The sequence below is a fragment of the Lactuca saligna genome, chromosome 2 (assembly GCF_052625555.1).
Source record: "Lactuca saligna cultivar CGN05327 chromosome 2, ASM5262555v1, whole genome shotgun sequence".
NCBI classification, from domain to species: domain Eukaryota; kingdom Viridiplantae; phylum Streptophyta; class Magnoliopsida; order Asterales; family Asteraceae; genus Lactuca; species Lactuca saligna.
The window spans coordinates 142,597,563-142,616,161 of record NC_136418.1 but is presented as its reverse complement, the minus strand read 5'-3'; the positions used below and the strand labels follow the sequence as shown (position 1 = coordinate 142,616,161).

General features: G+C 34.3%; 3 protein-coding genes and 2 long non-coding RNA genes across 5 annotated transcripts; all 5 read left to right on the top strand.

Moving 5' to 3' along the window:
* Positions 1-885: 885 nt before the first annotated feature.
* Positions 886-4,245, top strand: LOC145030183 (uncharacterized). The gene is made up of 5 exons (XM_078978590.1): positions 886-2,162; positions 2,266-2,855; positions 2,949-3,034; positions 3,127-4,101; positions 4,219-4,245. Exons 1-5 carry the CDS (start codon positions 886-888, stop codon positions 4,243-4,245), a joined length of 2,955 nt encoding a protein of 984 aa, XP_078834716.1.
* A 2,101-nt stretch (positions 4,246-6,346) lies between these two features.
* On the top strand, positions 6,347-7,842 carry LOC145029160 (uncharacterized). Its single transcript, XR_013676402.1, has 4 exons — positions 6,347-6,597; positions 6,983-7,220; positions 7,307-7,498; positions 7,626-7,842. It is a non-coding gene; the product is annotated as an uncharacterized LOC145029160 (long non-coding RNA).
* Positions 7,843-7,972: 130 nt separating this feature from the next.
* On the top strand, positions 7,973-9,137 carry LOC145029159 (uncharacterized). Its single transcript, XR_013676401.1, has 3 exons — positions 7,973-8,624; positions 8,709-8,786; positions 8,863-9,137. It is a non-coding gene; the product is annotated as an uncharacterized LOC145029159 (long non-coding RNA).
* Positions 9,138-9,223: 86 nt separating this feature from the next.
* LOC145029158 (uncharacterized) lies at positions 9,224-10,606 on the top strand. The gene is made up of 6 exons (XM_078977764.1): positions 9,224-9,415; positions 9,494-9,610; positions 9,687-9,750; positions 9,883-9,975; positions 10,071-10,181; positions 10,331-10,606. The coding sequence occupies exons 1-5, from the start codon at positions 9,366-9,368 to the stop codon at positions 10,164-10,166; spliced, it is 420 nt and encodes a 139-aa protein (XP_078833890.1). The 5' UTR covers positions 9,224-9,365; the 3' UTR covers positions 10,167-10,181; positions 10,331-10,606.
* A 5,801-nt stretch (positions 10,607-16,407) lies between these two features.
* LOC145029157 (vicilin-like seed storage protein At2g18540) lies at positions 16,408-17,709 on the top strand. Its single transcript, XM_078977763.1, has 3 exons — positions 16,408-16,586; positions 16,690-16,773; positions 16,904-17,709. The coding sequence occupies exons 1-3, from the start codon at positions 16,413-16,415 to the stop codon at positions 17,399-17,401; spliced, it is 756 nt and encodes a 251-aa protein (XP_078833889.1). The 5' UTR covers positions 16,408-16,412; the 3' UTR covers positions 17,402-17,709.
* Positions 17,710-18,599: the final 890 nt, after the last annotated feature.

The following is an 18,599-nucleotide window of genomic DNA, read 5'->3' as shown; positions in this document are numbered from 1 at the left end:
AGATGGAGAAAGGTGGTCGGAGAAGCACCAATGGCTGTCGTGACGCGTCTATGGATGAAGGCAGAAGTAGAAGAAGACACGAAGGGATGCTGGCAGCGGACGTACACATCTACGTCGGTGGTCTTCAGTAGCTCATTCCCGGTAGTCCTCGTTGTCGCCGGCAGCAGGAGCACAACGGTGGTGTTTCAACGATGGGGGCGGCGATTGAAGATGGGAGAGATAAGGTGCCGGCTGGAAAATGGTCGCTTGGGTTTAGGTTACGAACATAAAGGGTGACGGGTTATGCCCATGGAATATGATGCATTAGTTGATAATTAATACTTGTCGGTTACAATTTTTTTTTGTTTATTAAAAAAAAGATAGCAGGTAAATTAAGCATTCATGAATGAAATCAGGTTTTATATGTAAAGCCATTATTTATTCATTTTGTTAAAATTATAATTTCATTATATAAATAATAATTATTATTATTATTATAACTAAAAATATTAGGTGCTATATTTTCTGTTAAAAATCCTGCAAAATACATCTTATATCGTCCCAAACTTTTTTATTATAGATTAAATTGCATATTTGTTCTAAGTTTTGTTAATTGAATTTGGTTATAATTTATTCGTGTTTTGTTTTTATCATGTAGGGTAGTTACCCATCAACAAACTTTAGAAGGATCTTCTTCAGGTTCTTTTCTCCGGCTATAAGGTATAGTTACTTCCATATGGTTAAAGAAATATCGTTGGTTTAGCTTTAAATACTTGATTTATTAATATATGTTAAAATATGAGACAAATTATTCAAAAAGTGATTAGGAGTGATAACTTACAACCACATTTGTTGTATATTTATCGTGCATGTATTTTGATAATAGCTAAATTTCTTGAATTATAGATGGATCGTGATACTTGGATGTATGAATTACAACGTCATGACAAAGAATACCTGATTAGGCTGAAATATTTCCTTAAAGCTGCTGAGGATCATCGAGTAAAAAAAGGAGAGAGTCAAATTTGGTGTCCTTGTAAAAAGTGTCATAATTGTAAAATGTTTACCGATTTAAAGTTAATTGAAGAACACCTTATATGTGATAGGTTTATGAATGGGTATACTCGTTGGTCACGACATGGTGAGCTATTAATTGATCATAATTTGATTGATACCGAAACTAACGACGACGAGACTGACGATTTTGACAATGATAATTATGATCAAATAGATGACATGTTGCATGATATTCAAGATGACATTCCTAATAAAGATTTTGAAAAATTTCAACAACTATTTGTCGATGCGGAAAAACCGTTATATGTTGGGTGTACAAAATTTACCAAACTTTCTGCTGTGCTGAAATTATTTAACTTAAAAGCGAATAATGGTTGGAGTGATAAAAGTTTTACAAACTTGCTAGAGATTTTGCATGAAATGCTTCCTGAAGATAACGAGCTACTTGTTTCATTATATCAAGTGAAAAAATTGGTGTGTCCAATGGGTTTGGAAATCGAGAGAATTAATGCATGTCCAAATGATTGCATGATTTATAGAGATCAGTATGCTGGTCTAGATAAATGTATTACATGTGGTAAATCGCGATATAAACAGAAGAATCATATGGAAGAAGACGACAATGTGAAAAGGAATGCAGCCCCTGCTAAAGTATTGTGGTATTTTCCCATCATACCAAGACTAAAACGATTATTTGCAAACGCCAAAGATGCAAAGTTGTTGCGTTGGCATTTCGAGAAGCGTAGCACAGACGGAAAAATGAGACACGTGGTTGATTCTCCTCAATGGAGAAATATTGATTATGAATTTAAGGAATTTGCTGCTGAGATTAGAAATATCCGATTCAGACTTAGTTCAGATGGAATTAATCCATTCGGAAACATGAGTAGTCAACGTAGTGTATGGCCAGTGCTACTATGTATATATAATCTTCCACCTTGGCTATGCATGAAGCGAAAATACATCATGATGTCATTGCTAATTCAAGGCCCGAAACAACCTGGCAACGATATTGATGTGTATTTGTCTCCGTTAGTTGAGGACATGAAAAAATTGTGGAATTTGGGCGTTGAAGTGTATGATGCATATAAGAAGGAGCATTTCCAACTACGAGCCATGATTTTTTGCACTATAAGTGATTTTCCAGCTTATGCAAATTTATCAGGGTATAGTACGAAAGGAAATAAGGCATGTCCAATCTGTGAAAATGATACACACCGGTTATGGTTGGAAAACTGTAAAAAAAAATGTGTATATGGGACATCGAAGATCGCTTCCAATGGATCACGAATATCGTAAACAAGGAAATTTGTTTGATGGTAAAACAGAAAATGGTAAAGCGCCTCAACCAATGAACGGAAGAACTACGTTTTCTCGGGTTGAAAATCTAAACATTGTGTTTGGAAAAGGTGTTAAAAACAATTGTCCGGATAATTGGAAAAAGAGGTCAATTTTTTGGGAATTACCATATTGGGAAAAGTTAGATGTTCGACATTGTATTGATCCTATGCATATAGTGAAAAATGTTGGTGAAAGCTTGATAGGATTGTTGTTGAACATTACTGGAAGATCAAAGGATGGAATTAAGGTTCGAAGGGACATGATTAAAATGGGAATTCGACCCAAGCTTGCTCCTATTCCGAAAGACGAAAAACACGTGTATTTACCACCAACTTGTTATACCATGTCTAAAGTTGAGAAACAATCATTTTGCGAATGCTTGCATGGTGTGAAGGTTCCATCCGACTATTCTTCAAACATCAAGACGTTAGTATCATTGAAAGACTTGAAATTGAGTGGTATGAAGTCGCATGATTATCATGTGTTACTTACACATATGATCCCCATTGCAATTCGTGGTATACTACCGGACCATATTAGGCACACAATCACAAAACTTTGCTTATTTTTTAACATGATTCATTTAAAAGTAATTGATCCCGAGATTTTAGATTCATGGCAAAATGATATCATCATCACTCTCTGCCAGCTTGAGATGTACTTTCCTCCTTCATTTTTTGACATCATGGTTCACCTTGTATCCCATATTATAAGAGAAATAAAGATTTGTGGTCCTATATTTCTACGTTACATGTACCCATTTGAGAGAGATATATGGGTTTTCTTAAGGGGTATGTAAGGAATCAACATCGACCCGAAGCCAATATTGTTGAAGGATATGCTACAGAGGAGGTTATTGAATTTTGTACAAATTATCTAGAAGGGGTGCCAAGTATTGGAATACCACAATCACGACATGAAGGTAGACTTGAAGGGGTTGGTATAAGTGGGTTGAAAGTGGTTATTCCCGATCGAAATGAATTCCATCTAGCACATTTTACAGTCTTACAACACATGACAGTTGTTGCTCCATACATAAATGAGCACATGGGAACCTTAAGAACAACCCACAATAGAAGGACACAAAAATGGTTGGCAAAAAAGCATATGGGAACATTTCCACAATGGTTTAAAAATAAGGTGAAAGAAAGTTTAGGCACAACCAATGTTGATCCATTAGTGAAAATATTGGGGTATGGTCCACTAAATGCGGTGTCAACATACCAAAGTTATGATATTAATAGATATACATTTTACACTGAAAAACATGATAAAAAGAGTACAGTACAGAATAGTGGAGTCACGTTAATAGCCACATCGATTGACTACTCTAGTGCGACTCATGAAGGAAGGTCAATTATAGCTAAAGACTCATATTATGGCGTTGTTCAAGAAATTTGGGAATTGAAATATGATTCCTCCATTATAGTGCCCTTATTCAAGTGTAAGTGGGTCGACAACCGGCGAGGTGTTAAGGTTGATGACGACGGTTTCACACTTGTCAACCTTTCCACAGAGGGTTATGCAACAGAACCCTTCATTCTAGCCAAACAAGTGAAGCAAATATTCTTTGTTGAGGACCCGAAAGATTCGAGCTGGCACGTTGTCCTACATGGAAAACGACGTATACTTGGGGTTGAAAATGTTGAGGACGAGGAAGAGTATGACCAATTTGACGAGCTGCCTCCATTTTCCATTGGTATTCCATCTTCAGATTTTAACATTGATAATAATGTTTACTTAAGATCAGACCATAATGAAGGGGTATATTGTTCAACCTAATGATGAAGGTATTAAACCATCTATTTTTTTATAAATAATGTTTGATTATAAATGTGTAATGATCTTATGTTATTTATTTATTATTATTTTTTTTTGCAGGAACACAAAATTGATGAGAGTATATGACGAAGAGAATATTTTTTAGTTGATTCGTATTTATTTTGTTTCAAGACTATCAAGCCTTTATTTATTACCATACTTATACTCAAATTAAATTAATTTACAATGGTGCTCTTTAATGAAATTGAATTTATTTTATTTTATTTTATTTATTTTTTGAATGACATGCTATTTGTTGTAGTTCAATGGAATTCAGTTATTATAATATAGTAATAAAAAGAGAAAATGTCTCAGGGTAACAAATTATTGATTTTGTTTATATTCAGTCACTTTCATTTTTTTTTTTGTACGCCATATACTATCTAACTTGTCGAACCTATTCACATTTTATCCTTGTAACCTGCTAGCGTAGGTAAAAGGGTAATATGTGAACAGTTCAACAAGTTGAATGGTATATAATGTACAAAAAAATGACCAAATGTGAACAAAAAAAGAACCTCCCCCACAACCTCCAAAGACCTAATCTACCACCAAAACCTCATCCACCGTCACTACCTCCACCACCGCTGCCTCCAACCTCTACCACCACCTCTACCTTCGCCACCACCTTTAACCACCACCATCACCGCAACAACCACCACCACCACCATATCCATCGGAGCTGGTGGTTATGTTGGAGGCGGTGACGGTGGTGGTTATGGCGGATGTGGTAGTGATGGAGGTGGAAGAGGTGGTGGTAGTAGTGGCAGTGGAAAAGGTTGTAGTGGTAGTAAAGGTTGTGGCACTGATGGTAGAGGTGGTGGTGGTGGTTGTTATAGGCGGTTTCCGTGGCGGTAGTAGAGGTGGTGGTGATGGTGGCGATTAGGCATGATCTTGAAGCACCAATTCGTTTCGAGCTTGTACAACTACTTCTCCTTCTTGAAAGAACTCTAAAATGCCTACCAAAACCCTCTCCTTAAGCTCAAAACTCTCACACACAATACCACATATGAAAGTAGACGAAAAGAGGCTCAAGAAGCTGATAGGATTTGATCTAAGAGGCTAAGGATGATTAAATAGGGGGCAAGTTTGGGATTTAGGGTTTTGACCCTTCGACGCGTACGCCCGACATACCCTCACGTACGCCCTGCGTACGTGAGGCTCCTCCGCGATCATTTATGTAGAGTACGCTAAGCGTACTCATAGGTACGTCCATCATACTCAAGGGACCAATTATGCTAAAACGTAAATTCTTGAGGGTTTCCAGACATACCAGGTTTTCGGTGTTACACCTTCGCCACCACCACCATCACCGCAACAGCCACCTCCACCGGAGCTGGTGGTTGTGTTAGAGGCAGTGATGGTAGTGTTGTGATGGATGTGGAAGAGGTAGGTGGTTGTGGTGACAGTGGAAAAGTTTGTAGTGGTAGTAAAGGTGGTGGCACTGATGGTAAAGGTGGTGGTGGTGGTTGTTGTAGGCGGTTTTCATGGTGGTGGTAGAGGTGGTGGTGGTGGCGGTGGTAGTAGTGGCGGAGGCGGTGGTGGCATAGGTAGAGGTGGTGGTGGTAGTAATGGTGGAGGGTAGTTGTGGTGATGAATGGGGTTGTTGGAGGTGTGTGTGTCGGTGGGGGGGAGGGGTTGAGTTTTTTTGTTCACATTTATTCCTTTTTTTATTGTATTTTATTGGATTATCTCAAATTTGATTTTGTGGTACCAACGGATCGAAATTACAAACTTAGAAAGTGTTTTGAATACGAATTACTTAAATTATCCAAAATAATTTTAATATTCTAATATACATTTTAAAACTCAACTTTCATGTCGTGTCATGCTTCATGTCATATACTATCTTTGATTACCGCCTTATACATTTTTTTATTAGATCATCATCTTAAATATCAATTTCATAATTATATTTACTACATGAATTATTTATGAAAGTAAAGAAAAAATAGCCATAAAAGGATTAACCGTCAACCAATATTTAATTAATATATTATGCATTTGGCAAATTTATGGAAACATTTTTTACCCAAAATATATATGAGCCGTAGATCATAAAGATTTAATTACTAGCTTTGTTCAAAACCCCTTTTTAGCACATATCAGGTTTCACCAAGCACGCCTTTTTTTTACCATCTTTAATTATGGTCTGCAATTCTTTTTTTATAAGAAATATAGTTTCGATTGATAACCGCCATGTAGCATCAACTGCACAATCCTTTAATGTCGCCTGCCAAAATTTTGAGCTTTCCCTCTTAAAATCGATATTAACTTTATAGCCATAATTAAGCCCTAATTTTACAGAAGTGAATTTCACAGCAGTCAATTTTGAGCTTTCCCTCTCAAAATTGATATCCATTGTTGCAGCACCACAACCGTTTGCAGTCAAATCTGAGTTTTTTCACCACTGTGCGCAGGTATTACCTAAGATTCGAGGTAAGAGAAAGAATGTTTCTTACTTTTAATTCTTCTCAGGTTCGAGTATAGAGAAAAAAATGTTTTTTCCAGTAATTTCTATTTTGCACGATAATGTCCAGATGAATATTTAAAAAATTGTCATCTGTTTACTAGGTATTGTGATAAAATTATCAAAGTTTTGGTTTTTGAGTAATTTAGGAGTCTGTAAGACGACAAACAAGTGAAAAAAATGCTATTTTTTATTGTTGATATTTACTATGATTATCTTATTACTAATATTTGATCTGTTTTTTTTTTTTTTTTTTTGTTGATATGTATTGTGTTTTTATGACTTGATAAGATGTAATTTTTCTGACAACTCTTGAGAGTTTATTTTGTCTTGATATCTTATTTGTTCCTGTAGGAATACAATGAGTCGCCCACAAAGGAAAGGGAGGAGTGTCTCTCTTATAAAGGATAAGCCAAAACACAAATTAGTACATTTACAAATTGAGTTCAATGAGTTAGGTCAAACTATCGGAAATAACAGATTTGAATTCACCACCTATTGTGGAGTCACTGTGAGAACTAGGATTTCTATCCTAAAATAGTGGAATGAAGTGCCTCAACCTGAGATTGATGAGTTGTGGTTAAATATTAAGGTATAATAACTAAAACTTGTTATGTGTGTTTATTTTAAATATAATTAAACATGTTAATAATAGTTACTATACACTTTTTACTACAGACTCACTGGAACATACCAAATGATGATTACAAAGCTCAGGTACTTAAAGTTTGCAATCAACAATGGAGGAGCTACAAGTCCAAGCTTGTCAAGTTCATGGACAGACGCATTGATCCGTTAGAAAAATACCCCTACCTAGACAAAGACATGTGGAATGATTTTGTAAAGCAAAAGTCCAAGCCCGAATTTAAGGTATGAAACTCTTGGTAATTATTTACTACATTTTCTCCATTAGCTCATAAGAAGTGACACATTTACTTTCTTACTGGTGAGGTTATTTATGTTGTAATGTTTGTAATTTTGCTCCTCATATATGAAGGAAATAAGAGTGAAAGCAACAGCAAGTGTGATGATGAACAAGAACCCGCCCCGTTTAGGCCCACAAGGGTATCGTGGCATGCGACCTCGATGGGAGCAAGAGATGGAGTCTGGTGTATTGACAAAAGCCCACCAGATATCAAGCGAACGAGCAAGGGAATATATATTTGCTCGGTTAAAACGTGACTCCTCAGGGGCATTGATTGTAACACCAGATATGGAGCCCTTAGTGGATAATATTGTACAATAATAATCCATTTATTTTAATTTTGCTATGATTTCCCTGAAATAATGTTTCTTATGGGGTATTTGTTCTCAAGATCATGTTGTTTACATGTACAGGTAGAGAAAGAAAAGCAAGTATCTCAAGGAGACTTGGAGATTAGACCAAGATCCAATCTATTGGTTGAGGTTTTAGGACCAGAGCATCCTGGTCGTATGAGGGCAATCGGGTACAATGTTGGACTGAAGCAATCTATACTAGGGATTAAAGAGAAAAATAGGAAAAAACATGAGATACTAGATTTGAAAGAGATGAAGGCTAAGCAAGAGGAACATGCTAAATCGATTGATGACACTGTTACAAGCCCAAGCCCGGTGGTGAACAAAACTAGTCTTGAATCGACACTAGTGGTGGATGCATTAGATAAAATATCAGTGCGTATTGTGTATCTGTATAACATAAATAATTACTTATATAAAGGCACTAGCTACATATATACTACATGATGTGTGTTTCAGGTTCCTATAGAGTGTGAGTTGTTGCTACCTTACAGCATGGTGCAAAGAAGATGTGCCAAGGGACGCGTCCACCCATTTGGAAATGGGATAGTACACTCGACACCTTTACAAAAAGATCATGTGAAGGTATCAGTAGATATAATCTATGGTGACTATCATTCTCTCCATATTCTCTGTGCCAACCAGTGATGCTGATAACCTAGGGGAAGCACTTTATAGTTTTATTCAGTGGCCAAGACATGCGATTCTTCTTACTAAGGTATACATGCATATCCTTTATTTTTCTTCTAATATTGTAGTAGTACCATAATTATATTAATCACTTACTTTGACTATCTACTAGACCTCCCACTCGCCTCCATCCGTGGAAAAAGATGCAAGTCCTCCCACTAAAAAAGTTTCCCCTGTTATGGATAACCAGGTAATTGCTTAAAACTAGTATTAGTCCCTTGAAATTCTTGAACCCTATGTAACATTCAAATGGTCTGTTAATGCAGGTCCAACAATACCAAAAAAAGCAAGCAGCCAAGCGGTTGCCAACAATTGCAAAGAGGGCAACACAAAAATTTGTGACACCAAAGAAACTACAAGGCAGACCTGTCATTCAATCATGGTATAATAATTTTACAAGCAACAAATTTATTGAAGAATTTCATGTTGAGTCAGAACCTGGTATGTTTGGGCCGGGGAGGGTTGAAACGTACATTAGGCATGATGTGATTTTAGAGATGTTGAATAGTGAAGAGCTTGACATCAGTTGTATACTTTGGTATCAAATGTAAGTGTATTAATTTTCATTATATTAAACTTTTAAAATATTTTATTTTTATAATATATATTATTTTGTTTCAGAGTGCTACATTCCATTCTTGCAACAAATGGGGTTAACAGATGTGCATTTATAAACCCACACTCAATCACCGAAACAGTATGTGTCCATGATGAGCAGGACAAGACTAACCAACACAACAATCGTGTTGCAACTGACATCGCTGAAACAATGAATTTCCATCAAGAAAAAGACTTTTTTCTTGCCCCATATTGGCAAAGGTACTATAGTCTACTATAATAATTGTTGTATGTTTTTTTGTTCATTGATTTTTATCCTAAGCACTTTAAACATTCTAGTCGTCATTGGTTGCTGCTTGTGATTTGCCCTTATCAACGCACTGGTTACATTTTGGATTCCATCAAGAAGTCAGGAAATCCGACTAATTCCTACAAAGTCATAAAGCATGTTGAAAAGTAAGATATTTTTTATATATTTTTGGATGACATTTCTTTCTATAAATTGTAACAATATTACTTGTTTTTGTTTTAGGGCTGTTGAAATGTTTAATGAAGATTTTGAAACATCACATCCAATGACATGGACGATTGCTGATGTAATTGACCTCTCTCTCTCTCTCTCAATATATATATATATATATATATATATATATATATATATATATATATATATATATATATATATATATATATATATATAAGAAAACCTTTAATGTTTATTTTTTCAGTGCAATCAACAATCGTCTAATTGGGAATGTGGCTATTATGTGTTGAAATGGATGCGTGAATTTGTCATGTATCGGCAATATGCATTCCCGAATGTAAGTAACTTTTGTAATATTGTTTTTTCATTTTGTCTATTGCACCAAACAGTCTCTTTTGTTCAATAAGAGTTTTTGTTTTATTCTGCATATAGAACCTTTGGAATGATATAAACCCCATTCCTGAAAAGTTGTTGGACGATGTGGTCAATGCGTGGATGACTACTTTTCAAAGTAAATATATGAAATGAAGCCTGTGTTTAATGGTTAGTTCTATTTTCTACACTTGTTATTATTGGATTTATTTTGATTAGCCTTAATTCTATGGTTTAAACAAAGTCATGTATCATATGCTTTGTTTTTACACATAAAAATATAAAATCTTGACTCATCTTTACTTTTGGTTCTTGATTAGCTTTTCATTGCTGATGGTTGGTTCGAGTCCACTTTGAATAATGGAGCCACACTAGTCCACTTTGAATAATGGAGCCACACTAATCAGAAAGGTGCAAAAAGATAGAAGAAGTTTCTTTGTTTTTTTTTGTTTGTTTTTTTTTTACCTTTTTTAGGTCTTATAGGTTTGTAATGAAAACAATTGTCCTTCTCCTTTGTCGTTTGAGTCTAGCATGATTGTTTCTTAGTATTTTATTTTTAACTACTATTTTGTTATAGTTACTTTTTATTATTTGGAATGACCAATTATTATTGTTCGTAAAATGCTAATGTATTTATGTTTATTTTTTTATTGTAGTTGTCAATTTTATAATTTCTCATGACTAAATTTCTGAACTTTATAAACACGCATATCCATGTATCAAACGGAAGACCGGTATAATTGGTTTCGAAACTATTTAATATTTGATTTTTTATTAATAGACATATAAATTACGGTTCTACAACAGTATTCTATTTCCTAGATTAGTGTACTAAATCTTCTCATATATTACGGTTCCGCAATCGTATTCTATTACTTAGATTACCGTACTCTATATTCTTATAGATTACAGTTCTACAACCGTATTCCATGCATAGTTTACCGTATTATATCTTCTAAATAGAATACGGTTCTATAACCGTATTTTATTGCTTCTTCAAATAAAACACGTTCTATTAGAATACGCTTCAATGTCTGTATTATAATTGCCTTTTCAACCGTATTTTATTTTTGATTTTGTAGTAACAAAACACTAGAATTGGAATACCACCACGAAACACACCCACAGATAAAGCCCTCTAGTGAGGGTTAAGATCAGGATGAACGCATCAATGCCAAGATATTAAGACTTTAGGAAGTTAAGACCGATAGCATACAATTTAGAGGTGTCATCGAATATCGGAGACCCACACAGCAGTAACCGCAAGAGCACTTGAGGAGCATCATCAACGAACAAAGGAATATATTGGAATATGTGATTCCATCCAAAAAGAAAAAGGCAACGGATTATAATCGAACCGTTGCATAACCAAGAGGCTAAGTATCCAACTATATCAACAAACCGAACCCATAGTATGTACAACAAAATTTGAACTTGTTGCAAGACAAACTCTTGAAACCGAATTCAAACAAATTTAACTTTACAACAAGGAATTAATTGCAGGAATTGTAGGAGTCAAACATCAAGCATATATCACAATCTAGAGTAGACCAATTTTTTTTTTGGATCAACAGAGAAAAACATCAACAAACTTGTGAGCAACAAACAAAAATAGCATCGAACTATAGAACATCGACATAAGCAACACCTGATTATTGAATAACGATCAAGTAATATTAAACCCACAAAGATAATAAACACCAATTAATAATACACCCACAATACAGTTTCACCAATGAACATTTAAAACCATCAATGAGAAGAAGACCTTCAACCATATGAAATGCTTTTCAAATAAAGATTATAACTCCAATATATATATATATATATATATATATATATATATATATATATACCACCTTGTAAGAACCATTAAACACGAAAAGACAAAACACACACTGAAACAAAGAAGCCCACATAAATGCAAATTCTCGTAGCCAAGAAATTGACCTATTGTAATCTACTACCCAAGAAATCAAGACACACGCCAAACACACTCCTATTGAATGAAAACATATACCGATAAACACTAAAGTTAAATTTAAATATAACCCTAATGATCCAACATATAATTTCTTCACCATATATCAAAAAACCACTCCAAACAATTTAATTTAATAATTTTCAAAACAAACAGGTGAATATCATATATGTTATCACACCATGGGTTAATCATCCAAAACTCTCTTCCTTTGTAGAGAAAGACTTAGTATATAAGAAATATCCCTGCAAACACAATTAGGCACAAAAACAATATAAAAATTAATACAAAACAAAATTTGATTTTCCAAAGTTGTAATTAATTTAAATATGAGATAAAGAAAAAAAAAACAAAGTAAAATTTGATTTTCCAAAATTGTAATTAATTTTTCTTTTGACTTAAATTGTTTAGATATTTTCATTTATATTTGGTCAATTTATTTAGTTTTAGTTCGTTTAACTTTTATCATTTTTATGTTTATTTTATTTTTCTTGTTATGATTTATTTTTCTTTGCATGATAGAAATATAATACAAAGAATGCACTGAGTTAACGAAATAAAGTCGATACTTTTGTTCTTGGAGACAAATTTAATATGGTGCCTGGTGTTCTAATTATCTATGTACATTAAGTTTAGTCTTCAGTTGAAGAAAGAAGTAATGGGAAAATTGATATACTTTCTCAAGCTCTACAAAAAAATCTCAATATATTCTTAATGTCATGGAGTTAGTTTCAGCAACAAAGGAGAGTCTAAATGATTCTAGGAACAATGGATAAGATTCTTTACTTGTACATGTTACGTTTTTTATGAGAAACATCAAGTAGATATGTTGGATAAGCTCCATATACTTCTACTCGATATCGGCCTCAAGAAAACGATAATCGTGTTACTTTGAACATTTTTATCGAGTAGATTTGTTTACATCCACATTGGACAAATAGTTAAATGAGTTGAACAGCATATTCAATGATTAGGCAGTGGAGTTGTTAAGTCTTAGTTCTGGTTTAGTTTCAAAAGAACACCTTAAAGTGATTAATATTGATCAGATTTGTCTTCTTGTTGAGAAGTATTATCCTTAATGTTTTACGAAGCAAGAGAGAATTCAATTATGATATCTATCGGAGATTTTTAATATCGATATGACAAAGAATCTCAGGCTAAGTGTTGTATCAACAGATGCTGACCTATGCAAAGGTCTTGTGGAAACTCAAAAAATATGAGAAGTATTATTTGCTTGATAAAGTGGTGTGGTTAATCATGACTCTTCCGGTTTCTACTGCAACAACAAAGAGGGGATTTTAGCAATGAAAATATTCAAGAGCTGCATTTGCAATAAGATGTCAGATGACTTTCTCGCAAACAAATGAGTGGTTTACATATAAGGATAAATTGATTAAAACAATGATACAAGTAAAAAAGTAACTACTTAATTCCTTTGTTGAATGTATTCAATGTAACACCCACAAGTAAAAAAGTAACTACTTAATTCCTTTGTTTTCTTTATACCAAAACAATCTTACGTTGTCAATTTGTTCTACCCAACATGGGTCTGATGTGATTTCCGGTGTTAATGGCTGAGTGCACAAGTAGTTCCATATTTTGAGTCCTCCATCTATCCATGCCCCTAAAGTCGGTTTCTGGTTGGATGTTGCTGTTGTAAGCTAAATTAACTGTATTGGTATTGCTTTTGTCTTGATTTCAAAATTTAAGTGCAGTTGCCTAAGCCGATTAAGTGTAAAAATGCAATGCTATCACTTGTTGTTTCAAACAACTCATCTTTTACTGAAATGGAGCTGCTTTCATTTACAGAAAATATGGATTATTAGCTATGTTGTAGCTGCTTAAAGTTTTTAAAGGCTGATTTTTCAAGTAAAAATGATGAATATTTTTTAATTATATGTACAATGGTCTTTTGCTTGTAGTTATATGTATCCGGATGACATGTGTCTCTTGTTTTGTAGTTCTACTTACTGCCATTTTCATGTAATGAAGTGTTCATCGTTTAAAAAAGAAAACTTATAAGTCAATGGTTAATTTCAAAGTGTGATGTAAATATGTAATTACATACTAGATCTATATTTCCTGTTACATGTGCCTATGGATGAGATTGAATTACTGAAAACCGGACAATTGGAACCGTTAAAACTTGTATGGGTTTCTAGTTTAAAGATTACTTCATCCGGATTTTAATTTGGGTAATCAAGGTTTGGGTCCCTTTGGTCCAGGTAAACTGCATCTAAGAATCGGGCCAGAACCGGTTTTGATATCGGGTTTAGCACAGTGCCATTGACTCGAACACTAGCTAATTGATTCAACCCTTTGAGCTGCAGAATGTTGCATTTAAAATTGTTAATTGTTTTTGAGTATTTGAAAATATGGCGAAAATAAAATGTAAGTGAAAGTTTTATTATGAATATAAAAAGTTGAGACATTTGGGATCCTAATCCAATTAAATTATAAGAATCGAAATATTCTAAGAACCCCTAATTGTAAAAAATATATTATTTATCCACTTAGATGTTATTTTACTATAATATTTATTTAATAAAAGGTGTGGTAGTATTAGGCTAAACTTGAATATTGATTGTTGTTGTACTTTAAGAAAAGGGATTGGAAGTGCATTTGTTGAAAGCTGAAAATGGGAGAAAACAGAAAAAGGAGTTTTGGTTACAACTTACAAATAAAGGAATTGAAAGAATTTGTTATTAATTCTCGGTTTTTAAAACTGAACCTGGTCATATAGCGTATCCCCTTTTAAGTGCCGGTTTTTCTATGATATATCCCGGTTTTCCCAAAAACCGGGTCCTATTTTGCGAGTCCTATGACGGCTTTTGTAGTAGTGCCTAGACAAAATGAAGAATCGCTTATTCACTTGCGGCTTTTAACGAATATATTTTCTGAAAAAAATATTATATTCCGATGATGATTTTTCTCACATAAACGAGGAAGAAATTTCCTGGAAACTGCCTACAACCAGTAGCTACTGTTTACTCTGCATGAAAAAATCGAATGCAACCAACGGTTTCAATCAAGGGTGCACCCGGCACTCACCACCTCCCATCCACGTGTCCAACATCAAATACCACGTCACACTATACTCACTCTATTTAATGCCTTTATCCCCAACACATACTTAAGTAAAACAATTTAAAAAATGAAGGCTAATCTCTTTTCCATTTCACTTTCCCTTACACTGATCACTTCTACTTACTTTCTACTTCCTCTAAGTTTTTACTTCCCACATGCAACAAGAGCTGTAGCTGCCGCTGGTGGCGGTGGTAGTGGGGGTTCGGTGCCGGTGATTGATGGACCTACGGTTAGGAAAGACGAGAGGTGGCCTTTATTGTCGTCGGAGTTTGGTGAAATATCGGCTGTTAAGATCAGTGATGGCAGAAATGGGAGTTACCACCTCCATTTTATCACCATGGAACCTCAGTCTCTCTTACTTCCTGTTCAACTTTATTCGGAAATGATTTTCTATGTTAACTCAGGTATCTTGCATGCGCTCGTTAACTTAAATTTCCAACAACATATATATTCTCAACTTTTTCAGGTTTAATGTACAAGTTATATTTTGTAGCCATTCATGACTTTAAAATTTGAATACCGGAAAAGTAACTACAGGTTTACAGGGAGGGCAAAGTGGGCAGCTGCACACAGGGCCTAATTTTTTTGATTATATATTTTTATTTAAAAATACAAAATTATAATAAAGATAAGGGCTTTTTTTTCTTGTTCGTCCTAAGTCTTTCACATAAAAGGTTCTGTTCTTAATAAAATCATAGATATAACAAAAAGTATTGAAATCGTACAGACATGCATGATAAGGATGTTAGATTTTAATTAGGTTGAATTAAAATATTTTCGTCAACAGATTAATTTATTATATATGTGTGACATTGATACTACTGATACCCATATATTTATTATTGTGAATGTTAGTTTAAATATTAATTCATACTTTGTTGATGCTAATTAATTTCTATGTTGTAAGTATCATAAACGCTAATTAATTTCTATGTTGTAAGTATCATAAACATAAAAATCGTAATGAGTTAATACATATTTATAGGAAACGTTTGGTTTAGCTATTCTTTATTAAAGAAATGTTTGACCAATTCTAATTAATAATTTATTTATTTATTTATAAAATGATGTTACAATTATTACTGATAAGGTTTATTTCTGATGGCTTAACCAAAGTCACTACGTGAAAGGTAATATGAAAGAGATGTATGCATATTCTGTAGTAATCATCGACAAACGAGTAGATCAACTTATATTAATAGGAATTTCACAAAACTGAAACTGAAGCATTACATTTGGAGTTTAACCAGATCAATAACACTGAAGTCTAATTAAGGATTTTTCTTAAACGTACTGAATATTAATTATGATCAGGCAGCGGAAGCCTGAGTTGGATGGACGTCAACAACGATGACGATAAACTTGAGAAAGTAAATTTGGTGAGCGGAGACGTCTACAGGCTACAACCAGAAACTGTTTTTTACCTTGAAAACAACTTAGTGGACAACGACGGGCAGGAACTTCAGATTTACGCCATTTTTTCTGATTCAGATGACGAGCTACTACAAGTATGAGCATCTATCGATTGAATCCCACAATATTAGCCTTATCTTATGTTATTCGTTTTATAATTTAGTTGACATTAAGTGCAATATTTTCCACATGTTGCAGAACAAACAAGGCGACGAAGTATATGTCGGGGTTCATGATTTGGTGCTAGGGTTTGACAACGTAGTCCTTCAAGCCGCCTTAAATGTACTCTCTCTCTCTCTCTCTCTCTCTCTCTCTCTCTCTCTCTCTCCCGAAATTATGCACTTCCTATCTTTTTAAAGAGAACAAATTTAAAAATTTTGACAAAGAGCATGAAATCACTGTCTAATTCCAGTTGCCAGGAGAATTGGTGGAAGAACTAAGAAGAGGAAAAACACAACCTTTGATTGTGAAAGGATTGCCTGTAGTTAATAACTCCATGGAGGAAGTTGGTTCTAGGGTTACCAATTCCTTTCTAGAAACCAAGAACAGTGACATCTTCCACATCCAAAATAAAAAGGACAAAAACAAAAAGAAGGCATATAATATATGTGAGTCGGATCATGATGTTGAAAATTGTTATGGATGGAGTACAATCGTCACCAAAAAACAATTGGATGTGTTGAAAGACACTGATTTCAGTGTGTTCATGGTGAATCTAACAAAGGTTAGGTTTTTTAACACTTTTTTTAGAAAGGAAGATTTTACTATCTTGGTTTATGGCTCTCATGATGGTGTATTGTTGAAAGGGATCGATGATAGGACCACACTGGAACCCAAGAAGTGCAGAAATAGCGATTGTGCTTCGTGGACAAGGAATAGTTCAGGTGGTTTGCCCTACCACTACAAATGAAAAAGTATGCAAGAACTCGAGGTTTAAGGTTGCAGAAGGTGATGTGTTTGTGGTTCCAAGATATCATCCAATGGCTCAAATATCCTTCAATAATGATACTTTTGTTTTCATGGGGTTCACGCTGACATCAAAGGATAGTTTTCCTCAATATCTATCTGGAAAGTTGTCCATTCTCCAAAAATTAGATAAATCGGTGTTGGTGAAGTCTTTTAATGTCAGTAACACGACAATGGATCAAGTTTTGTCTGCTAAAAAAGAATCGATACTCTTAGATTGCACCTCGTGTGCGGAGGATGAGGAAAGGGCGATGGAAGAAGAAGGAAGGGAACGGGAGGGGGGAAGATGGGGTGGTGGTGAAGGGAAGAAAGAGACAAAAAGGAAAAGAGAAATAGCTATAAGGAGGAAGGAAGAAGAAGTCAGAATGGAAAGGGGATTTGGAGGAGATAGAGGTGGAAAGTCGCAAGAGGCAAAAATAGACGGAGAAAGAGCTAGAATGGAGAAAGAAAAAGAAGTTGAAGTGGAAAGGAAGGTCGAAGGGGGTGGTGATAGAGGATGGCAAGAGGCATAAAAAGAAGGGAAGGTATCTTTAAGGGAGGAGGAAGAGATGAAAATGTGGGACTTGTGATGGAGAGACTTAGGAAGTGGAAGTTAGGCTAAGAGGAGTCATAAGAAGTTGCCATGTGTTATGAATGTATTGAACTTGGTTTGTGAGAGTTAAAGAGACCAATTTTACTTCTTTATTTGCTTAAAACCAATAAATAAATATGCAACCAATTTTAATATAAACGTATATTCTCAATAGCATTTTCTTAACTCTCTAGTTTTAAGTGGGTTTGATTTGATATGTTACATGGAAACTACCATGATCGAGTTCCCGTTGTGTCTCTTTTATGAGAATTTGAAGCTCGTATCTTTTAAAATAGTGATAATTTTAGCGACACTCGGTGTATCATCTAATATACTTTGGCAAATCTACTAAAACCCAAGTACAACGAGAAATAAACTTTTAGTTGTTTTCAATTTTGTTATGATGAAATCAATTTGACAACTGACTAGCTACATAAAATTTAGTGCCATCAAATAATATAAAAAAAAAAATAAAAAAATAAAAAAATAAAAAAAAAAAAAATAAAATCCAAACACCAATTCTCACATTTAATAGTGTCACACCCGGCCTTTATAATATAAACATGTTTCA

What these genes read in the sequence shown, in the direction of transcription:
- LOC145029157 (XM_078977763.1), top strand. Translation starts at nt 16,413, where the DNA reads ATGGACGTCAACAACGATGACGATAAACTTGAGAAAGTAAATTTGGTG. An exon ending in CAGATGACGAGCTACTACAA is followed by an intron (nt 16,587 to 16,689) that starts GTATGAGCATCT and finishes CACATGTTGCAG; the next exon opens with AACAAACAAGGCGACGAAGT. An exon ending in TCCTTCAAGCCGCCTTAAAT is followed by an intron (nt 16,774 to 16,903) that starts GTACTCTCTCTC and finishes GTCTAATTCCAG; the next exon opens with TTGCCAGGAGAATTGGTGGA.
- LOC145029158 (XM_078977764.1), top strand. Translation starts at nt 9,366, where the DNA reads ATGAATTTCCATCAAGAAAAAGACTTTTTTCTTGCCCCATATTGGCAA. An exon ending in CTTGCCCCATATTGGCAAAG is followed by an intron (nt 9,416 to 9,493) that starts GTACTATAGTCT and finishes TAAACATTCTAG; the next exon opens with TCGTCATTGGTTGCTGCTTG. An exon ending in GTCATAAAGCATGTTGAAAA is followed by an intron (nt 9,611 to 9,686) that starts GTAAGATATTTT and finishes TTTTTGTTTTAG; the next exon opens with GGCTGTTGAAATGTTTAATG.
- LOC145030183 (XM_078978590.1), top strand. Translation starts at nt 886, where the DNA reads ATGGATCGTGATACTTGGATGTATGAATTACAACGTCATGACAAAGAA. An exon ending in GCTTATGCAAATTTATCAGG is followed by an intron (nt 2,163 to 2,265) that starts GTATAGTACGAA and finishes GGGACATCGAAG; the next exon opens with ATCGCTTCCAATGGATCACG. An exon ending in GATCAGACCATAATGAAGGG is followed by an intron (nt 4,102 to 4,218) that starts GTATATTGTTCA and finishes TTTTTTTTGCAG; the next exon opens with GAACACAAAATTGATGAGAG.